Source organism: Chelon labrosus (assembly GCF_963514085.1).
Source record: "Chelon labrosus genome assembly, chromosome: 15".
Classification (NCBI taxonomy): domain Eukaryota; kingdom Metazoa; phylum Chordata; class Actinopteri; order Mugiliformes; family Mugilidae; genus Chelon; species Chelon labrosus.
The window spans coordinates 7,696,642-7,709,249 of NC_140348.1; the positions used below are offsets into that span (position 1 = coordinate 7,696,642).

At 42.1% G+C, this 12,608-nt stretch overlaps 2 protein-coding genes across 2 annotated transcripts in view; one reads left to right on the forward strand and one right to left on the reverse strand.

Moving 5' to 3' along the window:
* Positions 1 to 3,589: 3,589 nt before the first annotated feature.
* On the reverse strand, positions 3,590 to 9,447 carry cnrip1b (cannabinoid receptor interacting protein 1b; the record flags this gene model as incomplete). The annotated part of the gene is made up of 3 exons (XM_084561511.1): positions 3,590 to 4,039; positions 8,006 to 8,150; positions 9,269 to 9,447. 3 exons carry the CDS (start codon positions 9,445 to 9,447, stop codon positions 3,875 to 3,877), a joined length of 489 nt encoding a protein of 162 aa, XP_084417637.1. The 3' UTR covers positions 3,590 to 3,874.
* A 2,304-nt stretch (positions 9,448 to 11,751) lies between these two features.
* Positions 11,752 to 12,608, forward strand: part of kcnq5a (potassium voltage-gated channel, KQT-like subfamily, member 5a) — a gene marked incomplete at both ends in the record, with an annotated part of 99,801 nt that continues 98,944 nt past the window's right edge. Inside the window, one exon of the mRNA XM_084561743.1 lies at positions 11,752 to 12,104. Within this exon, the coding sequence (XP_084417869.1) occupies positions 11,752 to 12,104 (353 nt within the window). The remainder of the gene's footprint in view (positions 12,105 to 12,608) is intronic.

Consider the following 12,608-nt stretch of genomic DNA (forward strand, 5'->3'; position numbering starts at 1 on the left):
GGGGACAGTAAGCGGAGGAGGAGGAGGTTCGGGTTTGACAAGCAGGCGGTGGCGGAGGGGTGGAGAGAAGAAGCGGAGGGGGAGGGGGAGGTGCAGCAGTACTGTACATCCGGGAACCACAGGTTATATTTTTATTTCTTTATTTCCTTACTTGGTGAACAGAGTTGTGCGTGCACTCCCCCTGCTGGCGACATGCATGCACTGCATGAAGTCAATGGGGCCACATTGTACACGTTGAATCTCAATGTGCGCAGCTGGCAGGTGGACTTACTCAACTGTACAATAACTACTATCGTCACTGGCGTATTTGTGTGCCTCTGTGCTTCTATTTATTCCTATACCATCAACTTCAGGAGCACACAATATCCTTGCTAAGTACAATTAAAACTATAAGTGCTATCCATTATCAATGTACCATGTATCATGCATCAGCTAGTATCATGTACTCTGGTTTGTACAATGTTTATTTGCTGCATGAATGCTTTTGCTGTTCTCTTCTCCTCACTTCTCTTTTCCACCCTTCAGTTTATTTTTATTTCTTTCTATCAGGCTGGCCTCAAGCAGATCGGCCCTTCCATATGAGCTGGGTTCTGCTCAAGGTTTGTTCTGAGGGTGAGGCATCCTGAGACGATGTGGATTGTAACTGCACACCACTGACACTATTTATACATTATTAGATTATTTATATAATCCCATGTATCCTACTTAAAAGAAAATTGCAACAATTTCCCAATGAAAAAGTTTGGAGTACTTCTACTGTAAGAATAACAGCATGCACAGAAGTAGTAATTAGTCGTTGCAAAGAAAAACTTGTAGTTGCAGATTTATTATATATACATTGTTTTAAATAGTAGACATAATAGTATATATTAAAATATACACCAGGTCTAGCAACCTCTGAATTGGCATTTGTCTGTAGATCTGTAGCTCAAACGCATCAAGGCGTTCAAGTGTGCAAATAAAGATTCCTTAACCCCACCTTAGTTTTGCTTTCCACTGGAACAATCACATTCTGCAGCATGAAGCGTGAACAGGATACAAATCTCCACCATGTTTGTTCCTGCTTCTTTCTGATCTTCGTTTGCAGTCAAACAGGTCACAGTGTGAAACAGCAGATTGGTGAGCAGCAGGTTTCTGTTAGGAGTGTCAACTCAAATCCTCATTTTTTGTAAACAGCAGCCTGGAGTCTTGTTCCTAAGATGCCGTGTTTAGTGTTTTGTCAACGACTTCCTCTCTACACCATCATGTATTCATGAATTATTGAATTGGAAACTCATCGGTGAAATGGTGATTGCTCGCACTCTCATAGGCTCATAATTTGAGTATGAACTTTAATCTACATTATTTCATTTTAAAGCTGATATAATGACGACTTTGCTGAAGCTGTCACAAAAAACTAATAAATAATAGTTAATAGTTTACAGTATGTTTGGAATACTTGCATTAAATGAAGGCATTTGACACACAAAACTTTTTTTTTCATTTTAATATTAATAACATTGTAAACAACACATTCACAAAAAGTTGTAAATATAATGTAAATTTCACCACTGTATTGCACCATTTCCTTTTCCGTTTCGTTGCTCTGGTTTCTTGCATAGGTAACCTTTATTTTTAGCTTTTCTTCCATTGAAATACACACAGGGATATGAAAACATTTCAAATGGTACACTGTACAAAAATACTATTTATTTTTAAATATTAAGATTTACCACAAGAAATAGAAAAAAAAAATCATTTTAAGATATACGTCATGAAGATTTGATGTTCTGCATATTCCAAATGATCATTGTTCAACACAAATATCCATGGCTAAGTCCTTTGGAAGAGGTAGAGAGATCGAACACACAGTAGACAGGGGCACAACTTCACCCAGATACGAAAGTTTCTACTTCCAAAACTGCATTACACTTCACACCAAAAAATATTATAAACATCCACACAGCTACACACGGAAGGTTTCATTCCAAAATCATGGCTATTTTGTTTTAATTTATCAAGGTGTAGACAGTGGCACAAGTTAATTTAAGTGTCAGTTTCAGGTAATGTTATGAAACACTGATGCGGCTGAAATACTGAGTGGCGCAGTGGTTAGCACTGACGCCTCACAGCAAGAAGACTCTCCTGTGTACACTGTCCTTAAACTGTATGCTGCTGCAACGCTGAAAATATCCCCACTGTGGGATAAATAAAGGATTATCTTATCTTCTGGCTTCTAACCTGCTGGCTGGCTGGTCCGCATGTTCTCCCTGTGCCTCTGTGACTTTTCTCCACGTTCTCTGACAATCCTAACACATGCTCGTGAGATTACCTGGCCATAGATGTGAGTGTTTTTGTGTGTGGGTGTCTGTCTCTGTGTGTTAGCCCTGTGACTGTGACTGGCCTGTCCAGGGTGTACCCCGCCTCTCGCCCAGTGACAGCTGGGATAGGCTCCAGCCCCCTGCTGCAGGATAAGCGGTTACAGATAATTAATGAAAGAAGCATTCTTTCTCGGATACTAAAAGAAATTTGAAGATGACCTGACCGTACTGCACTAGTTAGTGGCTGAATTAGTTACTGGCTCTCTACTTAAGAGCCAGTAACTAACTCAGGGTGCAGTGCACAATTTGGTTCATTAAATTTAATAAAAGTCCAAATTAAAGAATAAATTAATCAATCTATGCATTTTCCATAACTGTCAACCTGCACCGGGGCTGGGGCGATCACATGGCTAAAAAGAAGGCTTTAACCATTCACTAACATACAAAACTAAGGCCAATTTAGAATCATTAATTGACCTAACATGCATGTTATTGGACTGTGGGAGGAATCTGAACCACCCAGAGAAAACCCACACAAGCACAGGGAGAACATGCAAACTCTGCACAGAAAGAATGCCCTCAGCAGCTTCAAACCCAGGACGATGAGGTGACAGTGCTAACCACTGCACCTCCATGTCACCAATTGAAGAGCGATGGTTTTTAGATCTCCTCAGTGATGCAGTTGAATGTTTCTCACAACTTAAGGGGGTAGCAAATCAGACTGAAAATAGCACTGTTGACGTAGCCGATAGAAAATACCTGCAAATATTTACTGTAGAAGAAAAGATTGTCTTTGGCCGCCGCGCCGTGCTCCGTTGCCTAAACCATACCACACATTTTTACAATTAGACACTGCACATGTCATGGAAAGTTCCCATACAACGACAGATGGAAAATATTTTGCTCGGAGCCAATGAAAGCAAAAATGTCACTAATGCAAGGACACGCGGCTCGGCTGAGATGGACGTGCTCAATTCTGAAAGGTAATAACATTTATTTTTTGGTAAATGTCAACATTTGCCGGCAACAGTTTTTAAAGGAATGGACATGGTATTTCTGGAAAGGTTGGATTTTGGAAGGAAAAGTACACAAACACAGATAAACACATCTGTACGAGCACCATCTGGAAAACAAAACGCGCGCACGCTGCGGCTACACACTCACACGTTCACAGCACTGTACGCACACACAGAAATCTTCTCACACATGACAGATACCAGATGCCACAGCCGTGAAAAAATATTTATCTCAAAACGTCATATCCTATCTTAATACATTATTAAAATACAAATAACAAGTTAACCTTGATAAATATGCCACGCGTATTTTAACACATTTGTATTGTCACTATAAACAAACCACTGTGAAAAGACACATTTTATACTGTACGTCCTGCCATGGGAAGCGAGATGGAGGGAGATCAGATGCATAAAGGAGAGAAAAGGTTTTCTTTTCAAACTGCTTCACATTTGCTGATACTGGCAGGTGGTGGAGAGAGTGAAAAAAAGCCACAGATATGGCTTCTTTTGATCATGACGTAGTGTTATCTTACACACCAAATCATCATCAGGCCGTCAGAGAAACATCTCCTTGTTGACCCACATGAGCGTGCGCGTGTCGTTGGGCTTGCATTCGTACTCGATGCTGTTGAAGCTGTTGCCCCACTGGCAGTGGTCCCTCTTGTTGTAGTTGTAGTACTTGACCTGCCACACCGTCTCAAACGATCCCGCCTCTGTGAACTGAAGCAGAAGACACGTGCACACGACAGCGGTTTCAGCATCTTTGTAGGCGTGCGTTGAACTGACGGCGATGAAAAAGCACGGTGCGGACAGATGAACACACGCACACACTTCTCTGAGAAGACACGAAACTCATGTCCTCACATGTGAAGTCACGTGAAGGTGAAGAGGGAGGCGTACTGACTGGACAGATGGATCCATGCACACATGCAAATACATACACATCACATCAGACGCCCCAGGGTGAGAACTGAACAGATGGGTCACACACACACACACAAACAATCTTTTTAAGATTTTAACATGCATGCATGTTGTTGTTTTCTTTTGTGAAGATTTTAGCTCAGGTTCCAAGTAAAAAAAAAGAAGACATTTACATCAGATGTTGATGTTTTCCTTTCCACATGAGGAACTATATCAGCTGCTTCTTCCAAGAAAATATGCAGATTTTGCCTCTGTACCTCTGGGAACTCATTTGTGTAGGAAATGCTAACAGTCTACAGCGATTAGTTAGGTTGGGTTAATAACCAAATATATTAACCACATAATGCTAACTTGGCTCCAGCCTGTCAAATGTTTATGTCATAGTACATATAGATATATTTGGTTTTATGAACTTTTGGTCATACAAAAAGTTAGGAGGACAAGTTTTAGAAGACCCTAATTTTTCCAATTATTTATTGCAATTCAAGTCGTGCAAGTCCAATGAATAGCTTGAAATGGTACAAAGGTAAGTACTGAACAGCCAGAGGTTAAAAAAAAAGGTTTGGTTACCCAAAACTGAAAAATAATGTACATTTCAAAATTATACAAAAAGGCCTCTTTCAGGGAACACGAAGTGGGTTAACAATTTAAAGCTGTTCTGCAGCAATAAAGGTTGAATCAGCCTTGAAAGCTGGTGCTTCTAATTCCTACAGGTGTTCCAACTTTTCGTGGTTACTTACAACCCCCTCTGTCTGGATAAAAGCAGTGTTGGAACACACTATGGTACCAGACCCTCATGAGCATCAGGTGAACAGTATTGTACTGCAGAAAGTACTGTGTTGTTACAAAAATGGCGAGAAAAAGGCAATTAACAATGGAAGAGAGACAGACCATCATAACACTTAAAAATGCAGGTCTTTCCTACAGGGGAAACTGCAAAGAAAGTCAAGGTGTCAGTGAGTACAGTTTTCTTCACCATCAAAAGGCACTCAGAAACTAGGGGAAACTCTGACAGGAAGAGGTCTAGCAGACCCAAAGCCACAACTGAATCAGAGGACAAGTTTCTGAGAATTAACAGCTTGCGTGATAGGCCGCTCACAGGACAGCAGCTTCAAGCACAACTTAATAGTGGTCGTAGTAAGCAAGTCTCAGTTTCAACTGTGAAGAGAAGACTTCGTGCTGCAGGTTTGACAGGACGAGTTGCAGCAAGAAAGCCATTGCTAAGATGTCAGACTAAGACAAAGAGGCTCGCCTGGGTCATGAAACACCGCCATTGGACTACTGAAGACTGGAAGAAGGTATTACGGACTGATGAATCAAAATTTCAAATCTTCAGTTCATCACGCAGGATCTTTGTACGCCGTCGAGTAGGCGAGAGGATGGTTCCACAGTGTGTGACATCAACTGTCAGACATGGAGCTGCTGACCATCTTCTACACAGCTATAGTCCAGTCTGTCCTGACCACATCCATCACTGTCTGGTTTGGATCCGCCACCAGGCAAGACAGGGACAGACTGCAGAGAACAGTCAGGTCTGCAGAGAGGATCATTGGTACTGATCTTCCCTCCATTCAGGACCTGTACCGGTCCAGGGTCAGGAAGCGGGCCAGAAAAATCACCACAGACCCCTCACACCCTGGCCACAATCTGTTCAGACTCCTCCCCTCAGGTCGGCGTTGCAGAGCGGTGTACGCCAAAACCACCCGACACAAGGACAGTTTCTTCCCCTGGGCTGTCGCTCTGTTGAACTCTGAGTAGTCACAGAGTGTGAGTCCATACACATGATCAATAAACTATTTTTGTATATACTCACTGTACAATAACCCCAGTTTGGTGTATATATTATCCTGTTTTTATGTGTACAATTTGAAGATTTATTTTATTTTTATCTTATTTTTTAATTTTTTTTTATTTTTATCTTATTTATGATGCTTGAGTACTAGAGAGGAAGGTGCCGGAGTCAAATTCCTTGTATGTGTCATACTTGGCCAATAAAGCTGATTCTGATTCTGATTCTGATTCTGGAGGAGGAAGTGTGATGGTCTGGGGCTGTTTTGCTGGATCCAGGGTCGGTGACTTGTACAGAGTGAGAGGCACCCTGAACCAAAACGGCTACCATAGCATTCTGCAGCGCCATGCAGTACCCTCTGGTATGCACCTAGTTGGTCAGAGGTTCATCCTACAGCAAGATAATGACCCAAAACACAAGTCCAAGCTATGCCAGAACTACCTCAGGAAAAAAGAACAAGATGGTAAGCTTGAAAACATGGAGTGGCCAGCACAGTCTCCAGGCTTAAACCCCATCGAGCTGGTTTGGGATGAACTGGACAGAAGACTGAAAGCAAAGCAACCTACAAGTGCCACACATTTATGGGAACTTCTGCAACAGACTTGGGAGAACTGTCTGAAGAATATTTGATATCTATTGTAGAAAGAATGCCACGAGTCTGATCAGCTGTTATATCTGCCAAAGGTGGCTACTTTGATGAGTCAAAAGTTTAGAATACATTTCGGTGGTGTTCTAAAACTTTTGACCGGTAGTATATTTACAAGCTTTGTCTCACCTGATGCTGTACATCCATCATCTACCTACTTTAGCAAAACGGTAACCTTGGAAACACAGGCAGAACCATAGCAACATGTAAACAGACCGTCATTCGGCCTTTAAGCCTTCTCTTATCTGAGCATGATGAGAAACAGTGGAAGGAGAGGCGGAGGATTTGGAGACGGACACGGTCGACTGGATCAAAAAGACAAGATACTTTTTGTACACTGTCGTCAGCAAAGTAAAGGAACGAAGTTATAACAGGATATTCTGTCCAAAACTTTTACACTTCCTCGTCCTCTTTGTGCCCCGTGTGCTCCCACTAAATGTCTAAATCTGTAAAAATGTAAAGGGCTAAATCAATTTCCTAAACATTGCAGTTTTTCATAGAAAAACAAAAACTGAAATGATCACATTCTCCGCATGTTGAATTGTGGGAGATATATAGTAACTGTATGTTGTGCCATTGATTAAAGTTGGTAATCTGAAGTATTTCCTCATGCCAGTGTTGATGGGGTGAAAAGGGAAATGCAAAGAACTTCCAATCCCAGTTGGGAATGATCAGAATAAGGAAAAGGCCACACAGTTAACTGCACAAGAAACAAGCAAGGTTTCTTCACCAACTAAGCTGGTATCAAAACAGATCCAGGACACCTCCTGGCTTCAAAACCATTTCTAAATATCGGACCTCTGCTCTGTGCACAGTGAATTCAGGTATATTGGGACATGAGGTAAATTAGGGCACCATTGTACTTAGGCCCTGGAAAGTGATGTTTGTGGATCCTACAGGATCCTTTATCACTCTGTTTAATCCATAGTTTAGGTCCTATCCATGACATTTATAAGGCCTGTTACAGAATGACACCCAGGAAACAGTAACACAGATCGAGGGCGAGAGTAGAAAAACAGTTAAGAGTGTTGACCTTATAATCTCCTGGGCCATCATAACCCCTCCTAATGGGCTTACACATAATATTAAATAAATGTAAACATTCATGGAATGCTCAGAAAGACAAGAAATCTGTTTAAAATACTGTGAAATGTTTTATCAATCACACTAACAAGACTGTGGCCCAAATTACCAAAAATATCAGTGAAAGAGTATCATACACTCTTATTTTTTCACATTAAGAAAGTAGACATCTGGAGGAGTTCAGAAATGTATCATACTGTGTGTTGGGTTATTGTTTTTAACTGATGAAAAGAGTGCACACTACCTGTATGTTGATTTGAACCGGCTGCCTCTCTCCACTCTTGGTGTGTGCCACCCCCTCTGTGTCATACAGGCCAGTGTAGACCACTGACTGTGGATCTTTAGACTGCTGCTCCAGGGGGAATGTCACCCCACCCAAAGTCATTGACCTGCAGCCAGAAACACAACGAAACAGATTCATCACAAAACAATGAACGGGTCAGGCTGACATTTGGATTCATTTTTATTTTGGCTAAAAACACTTGACGAGTCCATATGTGTTTTGATGTATCAACTGGCTTGATAGGTCTCATGTGCTCCATGCGCATGCCCCAAACTCAACACCTCCTGCGCGTCACGGCATGTGCGACCTATTTTTTTTTTTACGGAGCTCGTTCACAGCCTGATAGTGAAGATATCCAACACTAATCCCTATTTGGAGATTGAAGTACAACGACACTCATTGCATAAACATGAATTGTAGGCGAATCACAAGAGGGCGGCGACACAAAACCCAAACGCCGGACTCCTAATCTGTGCTGGATTTGACGTTCTGCCAATTGGGGTTTATGCTGCCTTCGCGTGCTTTACGTGAAATCCTACATCCGAGCGTTAAGCTTGGAAATAGTGTTCTTGACCTCGTACAGGACCTCGGGGAGAAACAATAACACGACATTTCTTACTTGCTAATGACATATAACAAAATATGTAAAAGCGTGGCTGGATTTAAGAGATGTCATGTTTTCCTCTCCCGACTGTACCCGAATGCAGCCTTAAAATCTGTGCTCGCCTGCTCCTCAGTAAACCTGTTAAAATGCGAGTAATCAGCCTCATCTTTGGTCCTTTAATTAACCGTCAGGACGTTGATCTTTCTTGTTAATGCAGAGAAACTCCTCCCAATTCATTTTGCAGGGGCATTTTGCCAAATCAACCACAACTAAACTAGTATCTTACAATTACGGTACATGAATAACATAACCACGATCCCAATATATTAATATACAATATATTAATATACAATATATTAATATTTAGTAAAGGGACATTGAATCTGGTTGGCTGCCACATTTAAATAACAGATATTTGGCTCCTACCATGTCTCCTTTTGTTTTAGAGTCATGTCCAAGTCATAATGAACGTGTGTCTTTGTCCTCATCAGTTTGGGAATATTGATTGAATTGGAATAAAGTTGTATGAATATGATGACCTGCTCCTGATATTTGCCTCCCAGAGTGAATACCACAGCAGTTTGTTAATGCCCAGGTCAGGATGGAGAGGAGCTACCTACGTGGCCTCGACTGCTCCAGGCTTAACGACCACCTCGATCTTATATTTAGACCCGGTCAGCAGCTTGATGGTCCGCGTCTGTCCGAACCGTGCTCCGTCGGACTTGAAGTACACCGCGCTGTTGTTGGGAAGCATCTTCAGTGAAATCCCAATTTTGACGACCTGGGGAACGTCGGCCATGTTTCCATATAGATACTATGTCTCCAGAACCAGCGGGGGACGTGCCTCAGGTGTCGATCTGTGCAGGCAGGCGGTAAAATGCCGTGCGGAGAAGACCAGAGAATAACGCACAGCACAGAGAGCTGCGCTTCGCTGCGTAATCCCGAGCAGCCTGCACTACAGGCCTAATCCCATCCAATGCTATCTCTCTTTGAAAATCTGTCACTCCCTCACACCACACTCCACCCACCCTCTCTGTCACACACCTTCCACTTCATTCAGTCTCTTGGGTTCTTGCTCTACAGTCAATTGTAAAATATGTTTCTGGCTTTAATGTACTTCTGTCAATCCTCCAAGGACCAATCGAAGATCTACATTCAGACTGGAAAACGGTGACAAATAGCCAAAGGAGTACAAAACTTATCACAGGAAGTATAAAAACGTGAATGGAGACATTATTTCCAGGGTGTAGCAAATATTAAATCTCAACAGCCAGACGGAGTATGAAGTTAAATTAGTTAAATCAACGAAAATCAAATAATAGAATACACTATTGCACAGTCAACCCTCATGGCATTGCGGCCCCAATAAAATACAAACTCACTACATTTAGGAAATAAACTAATCCAAGATTAAATAGAGGTATTTCAAAACTATCATGTTATCTGGATTATTTTTGTAATTCCAGCGTTTGGCCACTAGATGTCAGGATTGGATCACAACACGAAAAAAACACTCGAAAAACGACAAGGACGTATAAAAAAATGTGATGATGTCACTACTACTAGTGCTTCTACTTGTAAATATAATAATTATAAAAATTATAAAAGTACAATGCTATAATAATAGGCCTACTATACATCCGACATTGTTTAAGTGCGATCAGACACAAAAGCAGAAAATAACTTTTCAGACTGAACAAGACTCACTGTGGCTAACAGTCAGCCTGTTTCTGCATCTGTCTTTCTTTGTGTCTGTTGTTTATTTCCCCAGAAAGAAAGAAAGAAAGAAAGAAAGAAAGAAAGAAAGAAACAAAGAAATAAAGAAATAAATAAAATCGTGCTTGAAGTTCAGCAACGTTATATTATTTTATTTTATTTTGGCTAATGACTAAACCGTTATTTTATTTCATTTTATTTTGGCTAATGGCTAAAACGTTATTTTATTTTATTTTATTTTGGCTAATGGCTAAAACGTTATTTTATTTTATTTTGTGTAAATACTAAACAATTAACACAATTAACCTTTGGTTAAAGTCTAATAAAAAAATAAAAATAAATATGTGTCACGTGGTTGGTCAGTAGGGAGGCGAGTGACGCAGCTGTTAACCAACATAACCAGAAAACGTGTTCGGTTCCGGGCAGAAATAGTTTGAGACTGAGACGGAACTGAGTCTCTGCTGCTTACCGCAAACTCTGCTTTTCTGAAAATGATTTAAAACCATAGCACATAAGCGCTGTTCAGTCTTCAGCCATCTGAGTGATCAGGTTTAAGTCTGGCAGATGTGAGGGGATACTAAAATATTGGCTAATTATATTAGGCTACTGTGTTTACTTTTCAGTCACGCTCCGTGTCCCTACTAAAGTCTGACTTTAAACACAAGAAGAGACTTTCCTTCTGTTCTAGGCATTTTTTTTTTTTTTTTTTTCAGAGCGGATAAAAGGGGGGTCAGATCCATTTGGCCATTTGATTTATTTTCTCAAATAAACAGAGCAAAACGATCACGCTGGCTGTTGGGACATTGGGTGATTTCCTCGCCTGCGTAAAACCTGCGTCATCGGTGCATTGGTGTCTTTTGACGCTACTACAGTTAACATTCATCAGTCAAATTGAAAATCGTAGATAAAACCAAAGATGAGTTTGCCCATTTTGAGATAGCCTACTAATCAAGGGGTGCTGCGCCCTTCTCTGTCCGCTGCGTAAAAAAAGTGGACCACGGGCTGGAGGAGCACCCGCAGGCTCCACACACTTTGACAGAAAGAAGCAAGGCGGCGAGTGAGAGTGAGTTGGGGAAGAAGGAGAGTGTGGGAGGGTGGGAGAGCCCTCCCCCTGCCAAATGTCTCGATGGATCCTCTCCCTTCATAACCCAACTCTTCTCCAGCCTTGCTCAGATGGCCAAACTGTCCAAACTGGACTGTGTATCTGCTCAAACGGCCACAGAATGACGAGATGAGAGTAGATATCTGATTCTTAACCCTCTGCTTTGTTGTATTTAGTTAAAAGTGAAAGTCAAACTAGCCAAACACCCTCGGGCACAAGAGTACTTGGCTACATGTGAATGTCTGCCGGTCTCCCAGCGCACTCCACGCTTGCGCTGGTGATGCCATGCCGCGAAGTCACACCGGCGACGAGAGCGGCGGCGGCGGCGGCGGCACCGGGCTCTGGCTGAAGACCTCAACGGGACGCCGGGCGCAGGACTACCCACTGAAAGATGTGGAGTCTGGACGGAGGACAATGAATAACGCGGTGCGGGTCGGGGACGGTCTCCTGTCTCCTACAGCGGCAGGTGCGGTGGGAGCGGAGAGGAAGCAGGGCGCCCGCCTCAGTCTGCTGGGGAAGCCGCTGACCTACAGCGCACAGAGCGGCCGCAGGAACGCGCGGTACCGGCGCCTCCAGAATTACCTCTACAACGTGTTGGAGAGACCAAGGGAATGGGCTTTCGTCTACCACGCTTTTGTGTGAGTACTTGCACTTCTGTTGCAGACACCAAGACAGAACAAGTCACTTCGAATCTTATTAGATGGCGACTCTTCTCAAATGAATAACAGTTCCCCCACTTTTGAAAGAAGTTAAATAATTGCAAGCAGTAAAAATATAAATATTTAATTTATGCAAGAATAAAGTGAAAACAACTGATTATCAATTATCTGACATATTTTTGTTGATCTTGTCTGATCACCTGATGATTCTGACCAGCTGGGGTCATGGTGCACACACACAGGCTGCACTACCAGCTGATATGATGATGTGGATTCATCTTCTCTCATATATGTTGATCATTTGATCAGCCTGCATCCACCATGCACTCATCAACACACCACGCACAGGCGGAATTACAATTTATAAATTGCTTTCTCCTTCTCTTTTCCAAAATGTGTTCTGTCCACGTCGAGATGTTGCAGCTTTTACTGGCCTGATTACATTTCGACTGATTTATCGCCTCATCACTGTACACTATGTCC